The sequence below is a fragment of the Bos indicus x Bos taurus genome, chromosome 3, assembly GCF_003369695.1.
Source record: "Bos indicus x Bos taurus breed Angus x Brahman F1 hybrid chromosome 3, Bos_hybrid_MaternalHap_v2.0, whole genome shotgun sequence".
NCBI classification, from domain to species: domain Eukaryota; kingdom Metazoa; phylum Chordata; class Mammalia; order Artiodactyla; family Bovidae; genus Bos; species Bos indicus x Bos taurus.
This window is the reverse complement of record NC_040078.1, coordinates 51798116-51823352: the sequence shown is the minus strand read 5'-3', so window position 1 is coordinate 51823352 and position 25237 is coordinate 51798116. Positions and strand designations below refer to the sequence as shown.

General features: G+C 43.9%; 1 protein-coding gene across 4 annotated transcripts in view; it reads right to left on the bottom strand.

Moving 5' to 3' along the window:
• TGFBR3 (transforming growth factor beta receptor 3) overlaps positions 1 to 25237 on the bottom strand; it is a 209669-nt gene that overhangs the window by 46278 nt on the left and 138154 nt on the right. For all 4 annotated transcript variants that reach the window (XM_027536536.1, XM_027536535.1, XM_027536533.1 and 1 more), the window contains 2 exons: positions 8139 to 8322; positions 3172 to 3340 (listed from right to left, as the gene is read on the bottom strand). In XM_027536536.1, coding sequence (XP_027392337.1) covers positions 3172 to 3340; positions 8139 to 8322 — 353 coding nt within the window. The remainder of the gene's footprint in view (positions 1 to 3171; positions 3341 to 8138; positions 8323 to 25237) is intronic.

Genomic DNA, 25237 nt, shown 5'->3' with positions numbered 1-25237 from the left:
TGTGAGTGGAAAACAAAGGCAGAGTTAGGACCCAAATGCCAGAAAGTTGCAACTCCCCTCTTCCAAGTCTTCATGTTTCCAGTGTCTGGCCAGTTGATTAAAAAGCTGGAGTGGATCCCAGGCAAATGACATGTGCAAAACAGATTGTTTAGTGCACACATAACAAAATGATTTTACATAACAATAGAAAAACACGCCTGTGGTTAATTAGCCACTAAACTTTTTCTCTTCATTGGGAAAAAAAAAAGGTGGTTATTTCATGTGGCCACTGTTTGAAATGGACTTGAACAAACCACAAGAGTTTACTTTTGAAGCAGAATTGTTGCTTCTTCAGGCTCAACACCTTCGATATGTAACATTCTAATTTGTTATAGGCTCAAAATCCTTCAAACCAGGAGTGGGTGGCAGTTTGGTGAGTGGAGGGTGGCAGGGTGGACGCAAGAGGGAGGCAGTAAAAAGTTAGAAAACTTCAGAATAAAATAAGAAGCAAAAGGCTAGAGCATTTCTTGACTTATATAAGGTTTGCTTAAGCCATTAACATTTGTTACAAAATCATATCTGCATAAACTTCCCCAAACTTCTGGAGATAGCTATTAAAATAAAAAAAACAGATGGTCAACCAAGTGATTATTGGAAAATTCATGAACACAATCCAAACTTCTAAGAATCCAGTACGAAAGAGAATTCTTACCAAATAATAACATCTCTGGCATTCTGGATTTAGAGGAAAGTCTTTATTTCCATCTTGGTTTTACACACTTGGAAAGCATAAAATGAGTGATATATAGTACTCAAACGAAGCCTTAGGGCTAATACCTAAGTATACATGCTTCCATTACTTCTATCCCCATTCCCTTTTAATTTTCCACAATTCTTCACATGGGACAAAATTTCCATTTTCAAAAACCAATCTGTAGTTTATTCACTTTTGAAATCAAAGTTTGATTAGAATTTTAACTGTAAAATCCTTCTATAATATAAATTAACAGTTTTACTCACTAGTCCCTATGAAATGCAAGTGAAAGTGGGAGAAAGGCCTACTTTCTCCCTTTTCTTTCTTACGTAAATTCCCTAATCATTCTTGATAAAGAGAGTTAAATTTTCAGTCCTGGACAGGATGCTGAGGGTTGGAGAGAAAGGCAAGTATCTAATAGTTCTCTGATGTGTCACCATGAAGGGCCATTCCTCTGACACACATACACACACTCACTCACACATACACAGTCACACATCTTCAAACAGTTATGAGTGCCTAAAGTGCTCTGAGGACACTATAAACAGAGATTTGTTTAAAAAAAAATTTGTTAAAATGATAACTATGCTAATAAGGCACACTTTGTAATTTTCTTATCAGGGATAACCTCAGTCATAGGTGATAATAATGGAGTAAGACTGTCTGTTCTATAACTAGTACAGTCCATCTTCTGTGTCTCCAGGTTCCACATTTGCAGATTTAACCAACCACAGATGGAAAACATTGGGGGAAAAAATTCCAGGAAATTTCAAAAAGTAAAGTTTGAATTTGCTCCTTGCAGGCAACTATTTACATAGCATTTATATTGTATTTAATATAAGCACAAGCTGGATGAAGCACAAGCTGGAATCAAGATTGCTGGGAGAAATATCAATAACCTCAGATATGCAGATGACACCACACTTATGGCAGAAAGTGAAGAGGAACTAAACAGCCTCTTGATGAAGGTGAAAGAGGAGAGTGAAAAACCTGGCTTAAAACTCAACATTCAAAAAACTAAGATCATGGCATATATGGTCCCATCACTCCATGGCAAATCGATGGGAAAACAAGGGAAACAGTAACAGACTTTATTTTCTTGGGTTCCAAAATCACTGTAGATGGTGACTGCAGCCATGAAATTAAAAGACCTTTGCTCCTTGGAAGAATAGCTATGACCAACCTAGATAGCATATTAAAAAACAGAGACATTGCTTTGCCAACAAAGGTTGGTATAGTGCAAGTGGTGATCTTTCCAGGAGTCTTGTATGGATGTGAGAGTTGTACCATAAAGAAGGCTGAGTGCCGAAGAATTGATGCTTTTGAACTGTGGTGTTGGAGAAGACTTTCGAGAGTCCCTTAGACTCCAAGGAGATCAAACCAGTCAATCCTAAAGGTAAGCAGTACTGAATATTCATTGGAAGGACTGATGCTGAAGTTGAAACTCCAATACTTTGGCCACCTGATGTGAAGAGTCGACACACTAGAAAAGACCTGATATTGGGAAAGATTGAAGGCAGGAGGAGAAGGGGATGACAGAGGATGAGATGGTCAGATGGCATCACTGACTCAATGGACATGAGAATATGAGTTTGAGCAAGCTCTGGGAAATGGTGAAGGACAGGGAAGCCTGGTTTGCTTCAATCCATGATCATAAAGAGTCGGTGACGACTGAGTGACTGCACAACAACAAATACTGTATTTTCAACTAATTAGATAGCATTTACATTATAATAGGTATGATAAGTTGGAGAAGGCAATGGCACGCCACTCCAGTACCCTTGCCTGGAAAATCCCATGGACAGAGGAGCCTGGTAGGCTGCAGTCCATGGGGTCGCTAGGAGTCGGACACGACTGAGTGACTTCACTTTCACTTTCCACTTTCATGCACTGGAGAAGGAAATGGCAACCCACTCCAATGTTCTTGCCTGGAGAATCCCAGGGATGGCGGAGCCTGGTGGGCTGCCGTCTATGGGGTCACACAGAGTCGGACACGACTGAAGCGACTTAGTAGTAGTAGTAGGTATGATAAGTAATCTAGAGGCAATTTCAAGTATACAGGAGAATTCGTGTAGTTTATATGCAAATACTATGCCATTTTTATAAAAGACTTGAGCATCTATGGATTTTGGTATCCAAGGGGTATCTGAAAACAGTCCCCTGCAGATAACAATGAATGACTGTACCAAGAAGTTCAGATTATGCTTCAGAACTCATCTGGGATATATGAAATCTAGAGAGAGATCAGAAAATAAAATACGACACTGGTATCTTTACTGTTTTCTTCAAAGATTCTGTGAATAGAAGCTGTTCCCTCCTTCTCACACGAGGGAGGGCTGAGCCTCTCCCTGCCTCAAGTCAGAATTTTGTCAAGTCACATCATGTCTTTGTTTTCATCTCTTGGTTCAGAAAACACACACACACTCACACTCACTCACCTGTAGGGGTTAGAGTTGGGGGTGATCAACTCAATGATATGTACTTCCTTATCCTGGGGCTGGCTGGACATCACACACCCTTCTGCAGCTTTGGGCTGAAGGTACTCAGCAAGATAATTGAGGGAGAGAAAATTCTTCCCTATGTTGCACGTGGGAGGGAACACTTGATCTGAAAGTAAAAAAAGAAAGAAAGAAAGAAACACACACAATGAGCTATGTGGTAACCAGACTCAAAGGAGAGAAGGTAAGAGGGACCCTGGGCAAGTGCAGGACACAGGGAACCTCAAGCTTCTGCCCTCAAGTGCTTCCTCTGTGGTCATCAGTGGGCTCCTTCTGACCAACTCCAGTGGCCTCTTCTAGTCTAAATCCTCTCCCTTCCTGTTTTCTTTGATTCTGCTTTGTCCTCACCCATTTCCTCTGATCTGTCTTTCAGTCTTTCACGGGCTCTTCCTCTGCTCATCCTTTAAACATCTGTGGTCCTCAATCTTCAGTGCACATCAGAAGCCACCTGTTTGGACTCCACCCCGGAGAGTCTGACTCAGAAGATCTAGGTGGGACCTAGAAGGCTTTCGTTTTGAAAAGCTCCACAGTTAACCCTGATATAAACCAAGGCTAAGAATATCAGTTGCTTCCTCAACTCTTTTTATTTCGTCTTCTTCCTAGATGATCTCAATCACTCCCACAGCTTCAACTTGTACCTAGACCATGGCTCCCGAGCTGCACACCTGCACGGCCATCTGCCTACCAAGCACCCCCCACCTAAAAACCCAACAGCTATGTCACTCAGCATACTCAACACTGAATCCAATGACCTATCCATCCTAGCCCCAAGGATGCTCCTCTTTGGATATTTGCTATTTCAATGAATAGAAGAACCAGAAACCTAATTAATTCTCTGGCCCATGCTGTAGAATTAATCATTCCTTCATATTTCTTCCTCAGAGTCATTTATACTCTAAAGACTGTTAGAGTGAGGGCAGACTTCCACTCTTTCTTATAATCTTGACACAGACAGCGAACGTTTATATGGCACTTAACAGTTTGCAAGGTGCTTTCACAAACATTATCTCATTGTGCTGAGGGCTGTTCATCACCTCTACCAGGGAAAATGATGCACTTACGAAGAGTTCTAAGATACTCCCCCAAGAGCACATGCTGCTTACACAGCACCATGGCTGATGGGATTTCCATCGAGTGGTTTAAATGTTTAAACAGAACTTGAAACTGCTGGCAGTGTGACAGCTGGGACCGGTGTCAAGGAAGTTCTAGGTGCAGCAAGCTTTTTTCAGAAGGGGTAATTAATCAGAGACCTGGCACTTTAATGAAACAGACTTCTGCCTTTTTCATTTAATGGACAGGATGCCAGGGTTCAAATTCATATGCAAGTCTCACTTAGGAGTGAGGCCTCAGCCCAGGAGTTCCCCAGATTGGGTTGATACTGCCCACCCAACTGTGCAACTTCAGCACCCCTGTGCTGAAGTCTACAACACACACTGTAGCTTTCTGGCTCCAGGCACCAGGGCATCCCCCAGTGTCACCCCTAGAACAGGGGGACCCAGGGAGTTCACGGGGCCCCTGCTTAAAGGTTCACTTCAAGAAAGTGTTGGCTGTGCATTCTGTATTCTTCCCTAAAGACCCCCTTAAAGAGGCCCAGGCTCTGCTGACTCTGGCTGCTGGAGCAGCACCCCCTCCACATCTGCTAAGGGTTTTGCCAGATGAGCAGATGAGGAATGCACACCCTGCAGCTGTAGCCCTGCCAGCGCCTCCCCCAGATCACAGGACAGAAAGTGATGTCGGGGTGGCAAGGCTGAAACTCCATCAAGCGTCAGAGGATGGAGACATGGGCCAGGGACAGCCCCGTCTGGAACTCAAGAGACAAGGACCCCCTCCTGGGACTCTGGCCTGTATTCCTAGTTCACAGATGAGCCTGGGGTGCATCTGGCACATACACAGTAGGCACGTGGCATAGGTTTTCGGAATTAACAAATACTGGTGTGAGATTTGAGACAAGCAACAAAAAGCTCACCCACACTGTGACCCTCCAAAGCCACCAGGAAAGGTTTAATTGTTTAAAAGTTGCTGCTATTAAGGGCTTAAGTCCCAGATGCCATTGTCACTAAGTTGAGTAAGCTGATCACTTTTTGTTGTGTGTGCATGCATGTATGTGTTTTTTTTTTTTTTTTTTTTGCCCCCAAATGACCTTCCGCATGCCTGGCATCAAAACTTATACCAACTGCCAAGCAGAGAGGAAACCACAAAGGGGAATCCCCGGGTAGAAACCTGGCAAGTGTGGGGGAGGGGGGAAGTCACATGCTTATTTGTATTTTAGGAAAGGATTGACAAACCACTGTGAGAGCTAGAATAACATACTCGAAGAACCTGAGGGGTAACGTAAAGACCTCATTTTCCTGCTATGGAAACTGAGGCTCTGGTGGTAGGTAAATCAGAATGTTGCTTGAAGCCTTGCAGATAATAAGCCCAGCTGGGATAAGAACTGAAAGCCCTCAGTTCTTCCACTCTAAGCATATAGGTCAGAGCAGTAGTTCTCAAACTTTACCAAGTAATAGAAGCACCAAGGGCTTCCCAAGTAGTACAGTGGTAAAGAATCTACCTGCAGTGCTGGAGACACAGGAGACGGAGGTTCGATCCCTGGGTCAGGAAGATCCCTTGGAGGAGGAAATGGCAACACTCCAGTGTTTCTCCTGGGAAAATCCCATGGACAGAGGAGCCTGGCAGGCTTCAATCCATAGGGTCGTAAAGAGTCAGACACAACTGAGTGACTGAGCACGCAGAATCACTCTAGAGTGCCTGCTAAAACACAGATGGCTGGACCCTACCATCAGAGTTTTTAAGTCAGTTGGTCTGGGATGGGCCCGAGAACCAGCATTTCTAAAAGCTCCCAGGTGATGAGGATGCTGCTGGGGTGGGGACCACACTTTGTATAGAATAAGAAGAGGCCCATGGCCTAGGATCCCTAACTCAGCTGGGTAGAGACAGGTCAGGTTCTGGGAAACCAGTGGATGAGGTCTGCTCAGCAGAGTCTAATCCATGGTGACAGACAACAGCGCCTCGTGGTCCACCAACCTAGCCAAGGACCCTCACTTCCCCAGCTGCTCCTCTCCATGGTGTGGGCCAGTGATTTACACCTGACTGGTATCTGGAGTCAAGTTTTAGGATCTCTAAAGGTGTTTACAAGAAATTAAAGTTTTTATTGGGCAGGACACAAGGTCCTTAAAGTTCTTCCCTGATCCAGTGTGCAGCCTTGGGGAAATCATGGGACCCTTCACTCTTGTGCACTGAAGCTCATGCCCTCTTAAGAGAACAGAATAGAGCCCAACCTTCTACATGTTACCATAACACATGTTCTTATTCTAACAAATTCCAGGGAGGTAATCAATATCCAGTCAATATGCACTAAAATTCTGCTTCAAAAAGAGACCATGGTCAGGGCCTAGAACCTTTATTAAAAGAGATTTTTTGTTTGTTTTGTCCCAATGGGGCTTGACCTCTATGATTAGCGACCTGAATACCATGAGAGTTTAATAACAAACTTCAAGTTTTTGAAACTTGCTCTCCTTTAAACTCCTCCTCCCTCTGTTCAACTAAACAAGCCTTTTCATCTAGGTAACCTACTTTTATGTTTGTTGTTGTTCAGTTGCTAAGCCATGTCTGACTCCTTGTGACTTCATGGACTGCAGCATGCCAGGCTCCTCCTATCTCCTAGAGTTTGCTCAGATTCATGTCTACTGAGTCAGTGATACTATCTAACCATTGTATCCTCTGCTTCTGTATTCTCTTTTTGCCTTCAATCTTCAATCTCACTGGGCTAAGACTTAAAATGCAACATCAGGCAATAAGCATTAGACTCAAAGGTCAGAAAACCTGAGTGTGAGTTCTAGTTTTGTCACTTGCTAATAATAATGTGGATTTGAGCAAGTTAGCTTAACCCTCCATTGACCCCTATGCAAAATGGTCAAAATAATGGTTTCCTCCTAGGATTACTGGCAGGGTTAAATGAGGGTGCATGTAGAAATCCCCTGATACGGCCTCTGCACACAGCACACACTTAACATCAGTGTCCTGAATCTATCAAACATCCCAGATCCGGAAAAGGGCTGGGAACGAGCATTCAATAACTCACTCATGCTTCCACAGAGTCTATGATAGAGGATACAACTGCTATAGAATTCAGAAGAAAGCAGATGGACCCAGAGGACCTGAAACGCCATTTTCACACAATCACCTGACTGTAACAAGGGCCGGTTCACAAGAGTTGTTATTCTAGTAACTTATTTGGGAGTTCCAAATATACTCAACTAAAAATAATGATAAAGAAGTTATTTGAGAAATAATATGCTTTCAAAATTGAATCACCAGATATTTATATCCCTCTGCAAGGCAAGGAAATTAAAATAGGCCATTTCTTATCAAGGCTAAACAGCTCCTTTCTCCAATAATTTGTCCTTGTAACAAGCATTCGTATTAAAAATACATTCAAACACTTCCTCTGCTATTGTTCAAAAGTAAACTGATGTCTCGAGGCCATAACACTGACACTGGCTTTAAATGTTTGCAGAATAACAGGTGGGAGGAAGCTCTAACTGCTGACTCACCACGCTAACTCTCCTTGCACTCCATCAGTTAGCCCTTCCTTTCCCACACCTCAGCTTGTCAGCTTCCACTCACCTCTGACTTCTGTGCCTGGGTGTCTTCTAAATTCTACACAACAACTTCCTCCTCTCTCAACCAGGCTACTCCCCACTTCTCCCCCATTACCAGGCCTATCTCCTCAGAAGGAAAAAGGGAAGGAGAGGATGTGGTGGGGAGCGGGCCCCAGCGATCTCTCAGGTCCTGCCAGCTCCAGCAATCTGTAATTCTCTGATTCCTTGCCCTAGCCACCTGGTCTCCGAAAAGAAAACAACTGACTGTCATAAATCAGTCATTAATTGAGACCACATAGAATTTACCTTCCCCCACTTTAATATAAATGTTTCTTGCTATCTTGAGTTCAGTGAATGAAGTGACCGCTCCATATTCCTTTCGGGCCCAATTTAACAGATGTTCGTTTCCATGGGGGAAGCTCCTTTCTTCTGTTTCTGCTGACAAGGAGAAGTTTCTTGATGAAAAATGGACCAGAGAACCTTCAGACACCTAGAAGAAACAGAGTTGCATATTTAATGTGGTGCAGTCCCCTGGAGCTAAATCATTATCAGAAAACGCTCTTGTCAGACAATTAATAAATATCTGTCAATCTAACCCCTTCCTTTTCTTACACAATGGCAACAGCTTTCTTCAGCAGCTCATTCAAGAAATAATCCCAAGCCTACCTTCTTCCAGGTAAGACATAACTGCAAACAACGCAGGACGGCCCTTTGAATTGTTAAAGAACTTTGTGACGAGACCACAGAGTGCTTTGTGAGGAATCATAAGACTTCTCAGCCTATTTTCCAGGTATCTAAATTGAAGGCCACCCTTTCAAATAATGTGTTTCAAGTCAAATAGGAAGCCTTGGTGAGTGTTTTCATGGACTTGTAATGGATCGGTAAAAGTGATCCCAAAGGCTTGACCTCGATGTCCACGTCTTCCACAGCTGCAGCCTCTGCCAACAGTCACCACTACGGGAACACAGCAAGAGTCCCTTTGGTTTACTGGGTTTTGAGCACTGAGATAAAACACGACCAGAGCTGGCTAGTCTTCTACCACTTTACACTGCTTTCCTCGCAGTGAGATGAATGTGTATTACAGTTTATTTTGTAAGACCCCCAAATTCCCATAGATAATGAAGTCAAGAGGCCATTAGACTGATCCTCATAAAATGTCCGGGATGATTTATGCAAGACCCAATATTTGCTTGGATGTATTTAGACCACTGCTGACCTAGCATACCACGGTATATATAATTAACACAGACAAAGGGGGGAAATTATCATCTAGCTGCTACACTATAATTAAATTCATTTGTTGGTGAAAGTACGCATGTCATCTTTATTGTCCAGCAACTGATTTTATCAGTGTCAGGGTGGAACCTCAAAATGTGAGCAGAAAGGCTCAAAACCTCCCAAGCCACAGGACTATAAACGTTTTGTACTGAATTTCACATTAACAACAGAACTACCATGTGATCCAGCAATTCCACTTCTGGGTATTTATCCGAAGACAATGAAAACACTAACTTGAAAAGATATATGAACCCTGCAGCATTATTTACAATAGCCAAGATATGGAAACGGCCTAAATGTTCACCGATGAATGAATAAAGATGTGGTATAGATACACGATGGAATATTTTCAGCCATGAAAAAGAATAAAATCTTGCCATTTGCAACAACATGAATGGACCTCAAGGACATTATGCTAAGTGAAATAAGTCAGATGGAGAAAGACAAATGCCAAATGATCTCACTTATATGTGGAATCTAAAAACAAAACAAAAATCCAGATTCACAGATACTAAGAACAGACTGGTGGTTGCCAGAGGTGGGAGATAGGGAATGAGTGAGATGGGTGAAAGGGGTCGAAAGGTACAAACTTTGGGATTTCCCTGGTGGTTCAGTGGTTAAGAGTCTGCCTTGCAGTGCAGGGAACACGGATTCCATCCCTGACTGGGGAACTAAGATCCTACAGGCAGTGGAACAACTAAGCCCGAGTGCCACAACTAAACAGCCCACGCACTGCAACAAAAGATTCCAATTCCCACAACTAACACCCAATGCAGCCAAATAAATAAAATAATTAAAAAATACATATGTATATAAAAGGCACAAACTTCATGTTATTAAAAAATGTTATGGGGATTTAATGTATAGCATAGTGACTATGGTTAGTAATATTTATTGCATATATGAAAGTAGCTAAAGACCATAGATATTAAAAGTTTTCACTATAAGATAAAAACTTCTCTACATATGGTGACAGATGTTAACTAGACTTATTGTGATGATCATTTTACAATATATACAAATATTGAAGATTATGTTGAATACCTAAAACTAGTATAATGTTATATGTCAATTATACTTCAATAAAAAATGTTTTCATGTTAACTATCATTAACAACAAGAAGCAAGCAGTTTCTGAAGTGGTTACAGCCAGACTAAAAGCAAGTTGAGGGCAGGGATTATGTTTATGGCTCTACCCTTTCCAGCAGTGTTTTCAACCTCAACACACATACAAAATAGTTGTTGTTGTTGTTGTGTTTAGTCATTCAGTCGTGTCTGGCTGAACATGACTTTGCCACCCCATGGACTATATAGCCTTCCAGGCTCCTCTGTCCATGGGATTTCCCAGGCAAGAATACTGGAGTGGGTTGCCATGTCTTCCTCCAGGGGATCTTCCTGACCCAGGGATAGAACCCTTGTCTCCTGCTTGGCAGGCAGATTCTTTACCACTGAGCCACCTGGGAAGCCCCATATAAAATACTTCTTACCCTTAAATACTGTGCTAGGCATTAATATTTTCTCTTCAACTATATATACTTATTGGAGAAGGAAATGGCAACTCACTCCAGTGTTCTTGCCTGGAGAATCCTAGGGACGGGGGAGCCTGGTGGGCTGCCGTCTATGGGGTCGCACAGAGTCGGACATGACTGAAGTGACTTAGCAGCAGCATATATACTTATACTTTTTAAATGCTAGCAAAGCAGTACTTCACCCCATTGACTCCATCACCGACTCATGCTGTGGTCTCCCTCTTGGCTGAAAACCAGAAGCATCTGAGGAGTTTCTAAATATCCTGAGACCCAGGCCACCACCCCCCAATCAACTAGAATTTGGGAGTGCAAGCCAGGCATCAGCATTTTTTAAAGCTTCCTCGACAATTTCAATGTTCAACCACAGTTGAGAAGCCTGGCCTTAATGGGTACTGAGTGATCCACAGTTTGAAAAGCCCATCATGGGCACCTCACAGCTTCCTCTACACCAGTGGTTCTTACCAGGGGTTATTCTGTCCACCAGGGAACATGCGGCAACATCTGAAAACAGTTTTGATTGTCACAAACAGGAGGGAAGAGCTACTGGAATCTAGTGAATAGAGGCCAGGGACGCTGCTAAACATCCTAAAATGCACAGGATGGCCCCCATGACAAAGAATTATCCTAATTGTCAACAGCACCACAACTGAGAAATCCTGGCCTATGCTTTGGACTGACTGAATGTTACTGCTACTTGAAGAGCTACTGGATTCTCAAATCGGATCTCCAAATTGACAGCTCTTTCTATCCTAAAAACTGGGCCGCTATGTACTTTACAAAGAATAATAAAAACTTTCTGGTTTGTATTGGCTCAGGAAACCCAGAACTAATCACTAAGAAGCTGGGTGTAAACTATGACCACCTATAACAGTGACCACTCATTACACCTACTATGTATCAGGCACTATAGAGCGCTACCAAATGTGGCAATGACACTTGCTACACGTCCCAATGCCAGTTATAAACAAAACCAGTGGGGGAGCATTTAGCTCTGACCTTGTTTTGACATCGCCTGCGTAAGGAAAAGCTCCTGAGCCATCTACCTGCCAACAATAACCATGCCAACGTATTCATAAATCCTCTGAAGCTTAGCTACTCATCAACACTGAACTTCAGACAATGCTTATCTGATTTTCTGACTTAAGCACTGTAGTAAAATCACCTTTTCACTGAAAAGCACTTGCACTAAAAAGTCGCTTTTCTCAAGCCTGTCACCGCAAAAACCCACAGCAGCGCAGAGGCCTTTGTCCCACTGCCAGCACAGTTCTGAATGTTTAGGCAAGCCTCCCTGGATGTTCCGTTCTTTCCTTTTTTCTCATTCATGTTACAACCGTAAAATAAAACACTAGGGCTTTAAATATGTTATGCAGAGAATACATTTCTCCAGAGTGGAAGATGGGATAGATCACCCTGGTGCATTCCAGAGGCAAGAATGTGAGCAGTGTAAATAAGAGAAGAAATGGGGAGCAACCTGGGAATGTATCCTGAAGTCATTAAAAGCAATGCCATCGTGGAGCTGACTCCTCAAGAAGGGGGAGCGCCCTTCACTCACCATCTGCCCCACTCGTCTGGCTTCTCCAGGGCCAGCAGCAGCACAGATCACACACTCAGGGCTGAGGAATTTGGAAAAGGAGTCAACTGCCACTCCTCAGGCGAATTCCAACGAGAAGAAAGCAAAGCTGCCAGGGGCAGTGAAGCGTCCCTGACTGCAGGTCAGTGGAAATTTTCTGCCGCAGCAAGGGGTTAGTCAGCGCTCCTCCTGACCACCCATTCTCTGACTTGACACAGCAGCTCACACACAAAGGCCTCCCCTGAGCCCCACCAAGTTTTACAAGGTATGGTTATTTCCACCTGATCTTCAGGATGACCTCTGATGCAGGCTACTCTGATTTCCACAGAGAGAAACTCAGAGAAGCTAAAGGCCTACCCAAGGTCAGAGAATCAGCACCCAGGCCGGATCAGAACAGGCGACTTCTGACTCCTGGTCACAGCTGGCCCTGCCTGCACCCTTCCAGAAAGGAGACTTCACTGGCTCTCAGAGCAGGAGATGTCCCTTCTTACTTTAGTTGCCTGTAAAATTTGCCTTCCACCCACTTGTCTGAGCTGGGCTTTCCAAACCAAAGAATCCCTTCCTCTTTCTTCCATGAGACAAACCTTCAAATGTTTGTAGATGTCACTCAACCCTGACCACCACTTCACTTCTTGAGGGCAACAGTCCAACTCCCTGGACTCCTCCCCAGACACCACGGTTGTCATATCTTCATCAGCATAGTCTCTGGAATGTGGTGCCTGGGACGAGACCCAGGGTTTGGGGTGTGGTCTGATGAGAGTACTGTGAAGGTTAGCTTCAGGTGTCAGTGTGATTGGGGTACAGGGTACCAGTTATTTGGTCAAACGTTATTATGGGCATTTCTGTGAGGGTGTTTGGATGAGACTAACATTTCTTTTTAATTAATTTACTTTTGGCTGTGCCGGGTCTTCGTTGCTGCGCGTGGACTTCAGCTGCAGCAATCAGGGCTGTTATTTGTTGCGGTGCACAGGCCTCTTGCTACGGTGGCTTCTCCTGTTGCAGAGCATATTTGTTGCGGTGCACAGGCCTCTTGCTACGGTGGCTTCTCCTGTTGCAGAGCACAGGCTCTCGTAGCTGTGGTTCTCAGGCTCAGCAACTGCAGCTCACAGGGCAGGCTCAGTATTCGTGGCACATGGGCTTAGTTGCCCCAGGGCATATGGAATCTTCCCAAACCAGGGAATCGAATCCATGTTCCCTGCACTGGTAGGAGAATTCCCAACCACCTGACTACCAGGGAAGTCCAGAATTAACACTTAGATCAGTAGACCAACTAAAACAAATTGCCCTTCCCAATGGGTGTGGACCTCACCCAATCAGTTGAAGGCCTAAATGGAGCAAAAGGCTGACCCTTCCCCTGAGTAACAGAGAATTCTCCAGCTGACAGCCTTGGAATTGGGACATCAGCTCTTCTGGGCCTACAGCAGTCTGCTGTCCTTCAGTATCAAACTGAGATGCTGAGTCTGCAGAATTTGTAGCCTCCATAATCACGTGAGCCGATTCTTTACGAAATATCTTTCTATGGACACTGCATGAGGCCCAAGATCACATCAGCTTTTATATCAGCTGAACCCTACTATAATCTCATATCCATTCATTTATGCTTTAAACAAACATCCAACAAATATTTATTGAAAGCCAAGCATTGTTCGAAGTGCTGGGAATATAGTGGAGAAGGCAACAGACAAAATTCCCTGCTTTGTGAAGCTTACAGTCTAGCAAGGAAGTCAGAGGAACAAAATAAACAATTAAAATACATGTAAACAAGTGTGAAGGAATGATATAAATTAGAGAAGAGAAGAGGGGCACTCTACTTTTAAGTGTAAAATCTGACTGAGAAAGTCACTGGGCAGGTCAAGAACTGAAGGAGATGACAGGCAGCCATGGACATCAGGGGAAGGGTGCTGGGGAGGAGACAGCAGCAAGTGCGTACGTCTGGCACAGAAAAGAGACAGCAAGGAGGCTGGCGTGGCTGGAGCACAGGGCTGAGATGGAGATGAGCAGGAGTAAAGTCAGAGAGGCCACAGAGGAGACCAGTAGGTCCGACAGGACCTTACAGACCATTGCAAAGGACTGTGGTGTTTAGTCTGGGTGAGATGGGCCGCCACTGAGGATTCATGAAAACATCTAACAAATCACTCTGGCTGCTGTGGCCAGTCTAGACTGAAGACAGACAAGGAGCAGGAGACTAGTAGTAGACTTCTGGAATAACCCAGGGGAGAAAGTACTGCAATTCACACCAGGGAGGTGGAGATAGGGATAATAGTACCTCAAGTCTCAGGTCTTGATTTTATCAGCTCAAGGCTCTTCTCCTCCTTCCCCTACACCCGTGTATCTTTAATATAAATCAAGGTCTTTAGACTCATTTCAATTCTGTAGAGACCATATAAAAATCTATTCTGTTGATTGTCAAAAATCTCTAAACTTCATGTGTGTGCCATCTCCACACTCGTCTAAATCCCTGAGATGCTGACCCAGACAAGGCTGAGGTCTGTTGACTTGCAGGCACATTCCCACGCTGACCTGAGCACATGGAACAGAACTTGCAGGAGCCCACGCTATTTTCCAGGGCTTCCCCAGTGGTGCAGTGGTAAAGAATCCACCTGTAATACAGAAGCTGAAGGAGATGTGGGTTTGATCCCTGCGTTGGGAACATCCCCTGGAGGATGGCATGGCAACCCACTCCAGTGTTCTTGCCTGGAGAATCCCATGGACAGAGGAGCCTGGTAGGCTACAGTCCATAGGGTCGCAAAGAGTCAAGACACCACTGAAGTGACATAGCGTGCCTGCAGGCTGTTCACCAACTACAAAGTGATCTCATGGAATAGTCCACATCTCGTTTGCAAGGGCGTCATCCTAGGACCCCTTAACAGCTCTCCTGAAATAAAGACATGACCGGCCAGTGCCACTCCTCTGCCAGTCAGCACTCCAGTCCCTGCCTGATCTCCCTAGAGTGCAGTCCTTGCTAGAGTCTGGTTTGGACTAAAGTTTGTGGAAGAAAAGAGATGTAAAGAGAATAGCAAAAAAAAAAAAAAAGATAGAGGGGAAAATAGTATGTTTCTACCATGACGAGGGGTTACAATCACTATTACAAGGATAATTATTACATGACTGAATATGGAATTGTTTTTAAAAATGTTAAGAGCAAGCGTTTTACATTTGGATAAAATGGCAGAAACTTTTCAAGGCAATTCATTCCATCCTCCACCTTATTTGCGGGTCCTTGCCCTGCTACCCACCCCACTGCTGGCTCTTACATCTCAACCAACCTCACATCTCAACCATTACAGTAACCTCCTGCTGTGTAAGCTGCCAATCCTATCTCGCTCCACTCCTCATCCACACCATCACCAAGGAGATCTTTCTAAAAAGTAAAACACATGATGATGGAGGATAGCACCTAAGCATCTTAACTGGCACATGATCAGAGAGGGCTTCTGCTCGCCCCACTTCCCGGAACTCCCCCAAGCACCTGCCCTGTGAAATCACTCACAGTGGCACAACACATCATGCTGCTTAAGATCTCCTGGGTCTTTTTACATCCTGCTCCCTACCTGGCTTGCTCATCCCCTACCCCGTGCTCACCTTGTAACTGCTCCTTGTCCTCCACAGGTATCCCTTCTCTGTAAAACCTCTCAGACTCCCTTTCTCTCCTGGAGATGGAGCTGCCCACGGCAGATGGAGCTGCCGTTGGCACACCACGAGCCCAGTCCCTCTCTCACATGAACTGCTACCACTGACCAGCAAACCTGCTGCCATCCTACCTGACAAGCACCACAAGGGCCAAGAAAGCACCTAGCTCATTCTGAATCATCTCCTGGGCCTGGCAAGGTGCTTGGCACAAAGTAGAGACTCAGTAACCACTTGCTGAATGAAAGCTCAATGGTGTTACTTACAGGAAAGGCTAAGCCATAATATCTTTATTCTTATAAACCTTGCTTCCCTCACTGCCCAGGAAATGATCTTTTGCCAGGCTTTAAAACTAGTATTTGATTTTTCACCTACTAACTCCCCTAAAAACCAATTATTAAATCATTTAGTAGTTCCGTGCCTTCCTGCAGAAACCACTGAACTTTTCTCCTGCTTACTAATTAAAACCCAGTCCTCTGACATTCCAACATGACAAACGTTTTCCTGTGGGAACGAACAGAGCCCCAAGCTCTGAGAATCCTGAACCTTAGCAAGTGTCCACTGAAGGGACAAACATGAAGCACCGGACTGTCCAGCAGGCCCCAGGCTTTGAAATGCACTTAACCACCCCCTCTCCTGACTGCTCCTCCCTACTGAAACCATGCGCACCATTTGTATCTTAAATTCTGATTATGCTACCAGACTTTTTTTTGTAAAGAACATTACTCTCTCTGCCAGTGCTGGGAGTTTTATTACAAGAACTTACGGCTAGGCAACAAGAGCCAAGTTTGTTATTTTTTCTGGATCAGATTCAACAACCTTGTCCAAAGAGCAAGAAAAAAAGCAAAAGAGGCAACCAGCCCTTTTGTTTCCACACCTGTGTTTAAGCTTTAACTCTTAAAGTCCTAAGCAGACCCACTGAAGCCTCAAGATGGATCTCTCCAGGCCCAGTGAAGGGAAGCAATGCTGGTTAATGGGTGTGTAGACGTTATTTTCCTGGAACTGGGGCTCCTCATCTTAGCACTTATCTCAGCACATCAGCTGACTCAGAGGCCTGGCGGTTGCCTCACAGTCTCTCTCTGGCCTCCCCCAAGCTGGTGTGATCTCTTCAGTGTGGAGGGAGACAGAATCGTTGCTGAAGATAACGCCATATTTTAAGTCCCCACTTAGTCCTACCTGCCTTCTCCCACCTCATCCATGCTCCCAGATGAAAACGCAGGCTGCGCTTAACTGCCTGGGTGGCAGTTAAGTTTTCTCTGAAGCTTCCACCTTCATGTCTACTCACGTTACCATCTCAATGCGGCTTATATAAAATTACAATCCAACCACCCCGCAGCCCCAACTCTAGCACCCAAACCTGAGTTACATATTCTTATTTCTAGAGTATAATACAGTAAGCTTCTAAACTACCATGTAAATTACTTATATATTATGCCTATAGCCCATCTCCTCCCATTAGTATGTAAGCTCCTTCAGAGGCTGAGATTTTAGACTGCTTTGCTTATAGGAATATCAAAAGCACAGTGTTGGATATAAAAAAGACACTCAATAACTATTTGATGAATGCATGAATCCTGAGGTCCCATTAACTGGCAGCGGCTGCCTAAAGCTCTGTGCTGGTAAGTATTCCGAGGTCATATTTAGGAGCAAGGGAGAGAGGGGAAAGAGTGCCATGGTCAATTTTGTGTCTGCCAGAGGGTCAAGCCCTCCTTGCTCTACGGCTGTTCAGTACAGTAGCCACTAGCCATTGAGAGCCTGAAATGTACGTAATTAATTGATCACTGTCGTAAATGTAAAATACACACCAGATTTTGAAGATATAGTAAAACCAGTGATAAGAAGATGTCTCAGAATTCCCTGGTGGTACAGTGGATAAGAATCTGCCTGCCACAGGTTCCTTTCCTGGTCAGGGAAGATTACACATGCCGAGGAGCAGCTAAGCCTGTAAGCCACTACTACTGACCCCGACTGTCACCAACTACTGAAGCCTGCGTGCCCTAGAGCCTCTGTTCTGCAACTAGAGAGGTCACCACAGTGAGAAGCCCACGCTCCATAATGAAGAGGTGCCCTGGCTCGCCACAACTAGAGAAAACTGCAGCAATGAAGACCCAATGCAACACAGCCTAATTAATTAATTTTTTAAAAAAGGAAGACATCCACCTCTTTCAGAAGTGTGATCCTCAAACCAACGTATCACCACAGAAGTATGTTAACATGCAGATTCTGGGGTGGGGTGGGAATGTAGGGTCCAGGAGACTGCTTTATAATCATCTGCCTGCCACCCCATGGTGGCCAGGCATACTTGAGGATCACTGCTTTGGGCCATAGACAAAAACATTATGTAATCTTTGTAAAACATGAATAGGATTGCTTGGAGAACAAGCAAGAATTTTCTCCTGCACACTAGTTTTAAAAAAGCCAAGAGAGATACAGTAAAGCAAGTCGTTTTGGGAGTCATCTTCTTATATGTCAAAAAAGATAGAAATGTGCCCTGTGAAATGAGGAACCATAGCTCCCCAATGATAAAGAAATGCCTGCTGAAATGTCAGAGGAAAATCTGTTTCAAGAATCAATCAATCAATCTTTCTCTGTGTGTCTCACACACACACACACACACACACACACACACACACACACACACACACCCAATAGCTGGGCTGTGGTCCATTTGGAGCTTGAGTTATCACTTGGGTGAGTGCCTGCTATGCTATTCAGGTTACAGCTCCATGAGGCTGCTCTAACGCACATACCCAACTTCATACATTTACATGACTTTGGCATTGCTGAAAGTTCAGCACTTGCACAATCAGGGTCAGCTCCTCTCCCTCTTCTGACCTGCCTTACACGCAACCTTTACTACTCCTATTCCTTTTGCCAGACACTTGCACCAGCACATCTCTTTCTGGAGATGCCTGCTTAAGAGAACAGAAGAAGTAAAATAAGGAAAACAAATAAAGCAAAGAAAAATACACGGTCATTTCAGAAACACCTACCATGCCAAGAATTTGTTAGTTCAATTCTAGGGGGGAGAAAAAGACTTATGATAAAGTAGGAGAGGCATTTCTCTAGAATTTAGGTTTTTGCATAAGATCTATGCAGATCTGATCTGCCCTAGAACTCATAAGAGTGCCCACACAGAAATGCACTGAGGAGATGATGCTTTGATGTATTTCATGCACTGAGTCCAGCAAAAACAAACTTACATAAAGTGCTGGAACAGTATTGAAACATTTACCTCCCAAATGAGGACAGAACCCTACATTCTGAAAGAGGAAAATCACACATTCTCCCTACTCCAATTCCTGGTAGGACTGTGTTTGCCTATTTCCTCCTGTCATGTGATTTGAAACCTGTTTTCTATTAACCATATATCATAACTTTGTGTTTTTTTCAAAGTTTTTTAAAAAGAAATAATAACTTCCATGTCCACTGAACCTACAGGCATAATTTGCAAAGCTAAATATTCATGAGCCATGTGATTGTGATCTCTGCCAACAGTGCACTCAAGAAACATGAATCCATGTGACCACTTAAAAATTTTTGGATGCTTTAATTTTGTATCCACAACCAGATTACTCTGTCCAACAAAATGACTTAAAACATATTCAACAATTTTTCTCAAAACATTCATGGTGATCATCCTCTGCTTTTAATTTTTATTTCTGTTGAAATATAAAGAACTAAAGGATTGAAAGTGCCCTCTGTTCTTAATGCCCTACATATTTACACATGTCCAAGAGGAAAGCTCTGAGATGCTACCCACAGAATAGAAACATGCACAAACTTGAACATGAGCCAGTACAAAAGCAATACTCTAATCTCCCATGGAAATGTTACAAAAATGAGAGTAAATATGAATACGCACATATACAAAGATAAGCAAAATAACTCACTGATTCTGAAAGACGAACTCAGTCCCCACAGGTTACCAAATTAATGAAGTGCAAGCTGCTTTATAATATAGAGTTTTCCAAAGTAAAGCCCCAGGCCACACAGGGATCCTCGATGACCTTATGAAATCATCTCTGAAGACTCTTATATTTACCCTTTCCCATCTTCCAATATAGCATGATGTTAGAAGGAATGTGACCCAAAATTTAAAGTGTATTTATCATCTAGAGTGTTTTCCAGGAAGTAAACAAAATGCTGGCATCATTACCAGTCCTTGCCGTGATCCATAATATTCTGTGGCCCACCAAACGTGCTTCTGGGAAATTCCTCACTAAGAAGGATTCTTTCTTCTATTTTTCTTTTAAGGTGTATCCAATCTGCCAATGCAGGTTCAAGGGAACAAACTGAACTTTTCAAACACTTGACTCCGAACAGGCACCTGTAATTCCCTCTACAGAGTTTTTCTTTATCAAGACTGGACAATCTAAGTTCGAAACAAGGAAACTAGGGTTCAAAGAAGTTAAAGAGTATGCCTGGGGCACAAAGTTGGTAGAAAGCAGGGTTGACAAAAAACCAAATACCTCTCTTCTCACTCTAGAGCTCTTTCTACTCCACCTCCCTGGAGTAGTAGCTACTAAGCTCAAGAAATCAGTAAAGTAAGGTAGATAGGAGCCCCCTGGGCTCGCATCAATAGAACACTGGGAGAGAAAATCATAAAAGCAATTACAGGTCACTCAGTGCACATTTCATAGATTCTGAATCCTCACATCTGACAACTCTGTTGTCAGAGTTCCTACTGAGAGGTTAGGTAAAGCCCCAGCTTACAGAAATTTAGCAAGGGACAAGTGCATGCTCAAACTGCACCTGCAGAACTCCAAAAACTACTCAACACAAACCCAGGTTTGTACAAGAGTGACAAAGGAAAGCAGTGGGGCAGAGCTGGGGATCACGCCTTCTCTGCCTCTTCCACAGTCTCCCTGTCTGGTTATTTCCTTCTCTCTCTGTCCATCTCTCTGTCTCTCTCTCCCATTTCCCAGAAGCTGGAGGAGTCATACTGGCAGCAGTGGAGGAGAAACAGAATGGAAGGGGCAGATGGAAAATAATGACGACTGATATGGAAGCAAAAAACAGCTTGGCTGAAAGAAGAGAGATCTGTTATGGTAAAAGACAGTGATAAAAAGTGACACAGGATCTGAAAATGACTGAATAGAGACTCTAGTGGATCTAGGATGACAAGAACATCAGGCTGTAAAAATGTTAAATACAAAAGCCTCTGTGACATTCACTTTTATATGTCAGTTTGGCTTGGCTATAGTCTCCAATTATTCAATCAAACAATAATCTAGATGTGCTGTGAAGGTATTCTGTAGATGTAATTAAAGTCCATAACCAGGTGACTCTAAGTAAGTAAGGGACTATTTTAGCTAATCTGTGTGGGTCTGATTCAATCAGTTGAAAGGCCTTAACAGCAGAGCTGAGGCTTCCCTAAGGAAGAAGGAATTCCATCTGTGGACAGCAGCTCCACTCCTGCTGGAGAGTTCCAGCCACCCTACCTGACTGCCGGCCCTGTGGATGTCTGCCTTGCTTTGCCTGTGCCCACAGTGGTGCAAGCCAGTTTCTTACAATAAATCTCTCCCCGTATATACCTCCTACTGGTTTCCTTTCTGGATAACCCCTGACTGATACAGCTTCTGTTAAGGGCTGATGCAAGCTCCAAGAGAATGGAGCTGCATATTCTGACCCAGAAACCACAGACCTCAGAACACTTTGGGGAAAGGGGTTCTAAAGGGACATGTCCTTGGGTGCCAGGATGGAGTGGGGCCTTCAATCCAAACCACTGGCTGGAGCCCTCTTGAACTTCCTTCAGCTTAGCTTCTAACCAAAGGCAGGCTGCATAGTTTTCCAGTGTACAGTTCACAGTCTCTGGAGAAGACTAAGGTGATCTCCTATGCCAAAGCTGGGAAGGCTGAACTGAACACATTTAACATCAATGAAGAAATGATCCCCAGAGGGCTAAGGACAGATGCAGATATTAGAGCCGGGCATCCTGGTGGGGTTGATCGAGAGAGAACAAGTGGAGGAACCCACGGACTTAATGTTGCTGGAAAAGCGGTCAAGAAGCAGTTTTTAAGTCGTTACCTGAATGATGCCCCTTAGGAGAGTCACCTTCCTTGTACTGTCTAGGACTGAGGGACAATGGCAAAGGCGCCAAACTAAAGGGGAAAAGATCACAGAAAGAAGGGCTCAAAACACCAGTAGCGGGGGCTTCCCTGGTGGTCTAGCAGTTAAGACTTCCCCTTCCAATGTAGGTTGTGTGGGTTCTGTCCCTGGTTGAGGAGCTAAGATCCCACATGCTTCTGGGCCAAAACACCAAACAATATTGTAACAAATTCAATAAAGACTTAAAAAAAAATGGGGGTGTTTCAATCCCTTTTAGAAGGCTTTGCTACTTTTAAGGTATCAGCCACTATAGCTCACTTCCAGCCATGGGTAGAGCACCGGTAACACTATTTCAGAAGCTTCACACAGCATCTGAGAATACTGTTGTTATGTACAGTCAGACACAGTCAGGACAACCTCTTGCAACTACGTCTTGGGGAAAACTATTTATCCTACGTTTGGCTGCCTCAAATAACTCCAACGACTCTGCCTAAGAAGGAGTCAGAGTGTCCTGTGGTCCTTTTGAGAAACAGTGAATATCAGCTCCCTGTGGGGAACGCTTACCAAGGACCTCAATGTCTGCAGTTCATGAGAGGACCAATGCACGCCAATGAGCTTTCAAGTCAGCCTCACGAGTACTTCCCAGGAGACAGAGTTCCCCCAACTCATGACATGGAAAAAATACTCTTCAATCTCCCTTAACAAAATATTTGCTTTTTCTACCAAACAGCTCTCTGGAGGCTGCCTACCGCATTCACCAAGGGCACTGGAGATGTAACATTTGATACAATTGCCCAATGCTTAGGAAGGGCAGATTCCTCACATTACCAGATCAGCCTGAAACAGTAAAGCCTTAAAGGACACCATGGGATTTTACACAAAGAAACACCAGCCCTCTCCCACGCAGACATGGCACAGCAAGTCCAGCAGAGGCAGGAAAAGTCTATGTTTGCGTGAAGGCTTCAGGACAGGATGTCTTGATCAGGAAGAGTACACCCAGGCAAACCTCAGAAGGCCAAGGGGCCACTCACTGGCAGCATTCACCAGCTTTCATACAACGAGTTAGGGTAAATTCTAGGAAGTCTTTCAAGAACTCTTTCTGGACCAAGATTACTAGCTGAAACTGGACTCCTTCCAATGCTCTTAATTACCTCCGTGACATTTAGGAAGAGCTCTCTCACCGCAAAAGGGCGAGAAACTCACTCCTAGGAAATATGGTAGTTGACCGACTCCAGTGCATGAAAGGACCAAGCCCCTTATAATTAAGGCTCTTATGGACAAGCCACAAAACCAGGAGATAAGCAGCCTCTGGAACAAAAGTGCCTGGTACACAACCACTTGGAATATCCCACAGGACACAGTGAGTCATTCCACAAGAGATATTTTTAAAAAAGAAAAAGGAAGAACCAATCTTGAAACATTTAGCTATTTAATCTGCCTTTAAGAGAGAATTTATTTGGGGAAAGACCTCACTGGAAAATCCAAAATGGCATATCTGGACCCCTAGTATATAGGGGTGACACTTCTGGTTTAAGCACTTCTGGTGCTTAGGTAGGCACCCCTAAGCCCTCAACCACACGCTACTCTGGGGTCAGCCTCACAGAGGGGGCTGCCTTAATTGCACTTGAAACAAGAGGATTCGCACATTCTCCAGTTTTCAGGATCCGACAGTGGTACTTCCCAGTCTCATAACCATCTTTCCCATCTTACTTGAGGGCAGGCAATCCACCCCATTTCTCTCTGGAGCCTCCACACTTAGCACAGTTCCCAGTGTCCTGCAGGCACTGAAAACTGGGTGTTGGATGAATGAACAAGTAGCTACAGAAACCGTCACACCAAGTATGCTAACACCATGTTTTTCTAAAGGTGGGGAGAACTGCCAAACAAGAGAAAGGAGGAAATTCAAAAAGAAAAAAGAAATCATGTCCAGGTTTTTTAACTGCAACACAGTAGAGAATATAGAAATTTTTTAAAAGTTCCCTCCTCCACAAGCAAACTTGAATGTCTGAGCTACTCAGAGGGTATTTTTGGATGCTCAGGACTCAGTTACACATCACTTGGATTCAGAAGAGGAATTTCTGGACATGCGCTGTGCTACAGGCTGTGCGTGTCCCTTCCTAGAGCAACGCTAAGCACACATCTGGGGCTATTTAACAACCGATTGGAAATTTCGCCTTCTGATTTCCAGTTAAATACTGGGCACAGGAAAACAAATAGCACTTGTTTTTCACTGAGCCTTGTCAGTCATCCAAACTGCCGCGCAGACCAGAGAACTGCCTGTGGTTTGGTGGCAGAGCCCCAACATATTTGGACCTCTTCCCCAACCCCCCCCCCCCCCACCAAGTTTAAGTGACAGGGATAAACCAATTTTGGCAACCTTAGCCTCTTTACCCAACCCCCGACCCCCGTCAGAAACACAAAACTAGGTTTTAAATATTAAGCATGGTCCTGGTATTAATTTACATTTTTCATTAGGGTTAAATTTTTATTTGTTTTTAATCCGAGCATAGAATTTGGTTTCTCTCATTTATTTCAATTGCCCTGCCCTGATATTTACTTGGATTTGCTGAAGGGGCAATGTTCAGATTACCATTTTCTGTTTCCAGTTAAACTGGGATGCAATATTAGTATGTAGCAGTTGTACTATCATTCTTGGAGAGTTTGAAAACTGGGAGGAACTTCAGAGATTGACTAGTACCACCTCCTAACTTTAGAGGTGAGGAAACTGAGACCTGCGTAGTGAAGTGATTTTGTGTAGTGCTTGATGTATAATTAATTAGTGATGGAAGCAAAGATTAGTATTTGGGCCTCCTGACATCCAGGCCAGAGAGTGAACTAGAAACAAAAATCTGAGTTACTTCTGGATAGAACTGACAGATAAAATCAGGACACTTAGTTAAATCTGAATTTCAGACAAACAATGAATAATATTTTGGTGTTAAGTATGCCCCAAGTACTGGAAACTCTACCTTTAAGGGGGCCCCTTTGACTCACCACCTTCGTTCAAACACACATATTTACAGGCATTTCTTTCCTGATTTTACTGATAAATGGCTGGAAAAAACAAATCACAGCACTGTTATCCCAAGAGTGAATGAGGTTGGAAGAAGTTGCTGCTTATCTCTCTCAAGTACCCCAACAAAGAGGAGCCCCCACTCGCCACAACTAGAGAAAGCCTGTGCAGCAATGAAGACCCAGTGCAGCCAAAAATAAATAAATAAAAAACAAAACAAAACAAAGGCTGCAAAGACCCCTGGATTAGACATTTCATGTTACTAGAAACCAGGCATTTGAGAACGTCTGCTTGTTCTAGAGTTCTAAGTCTACAGACCTTGCAGGAGAGAATGCTC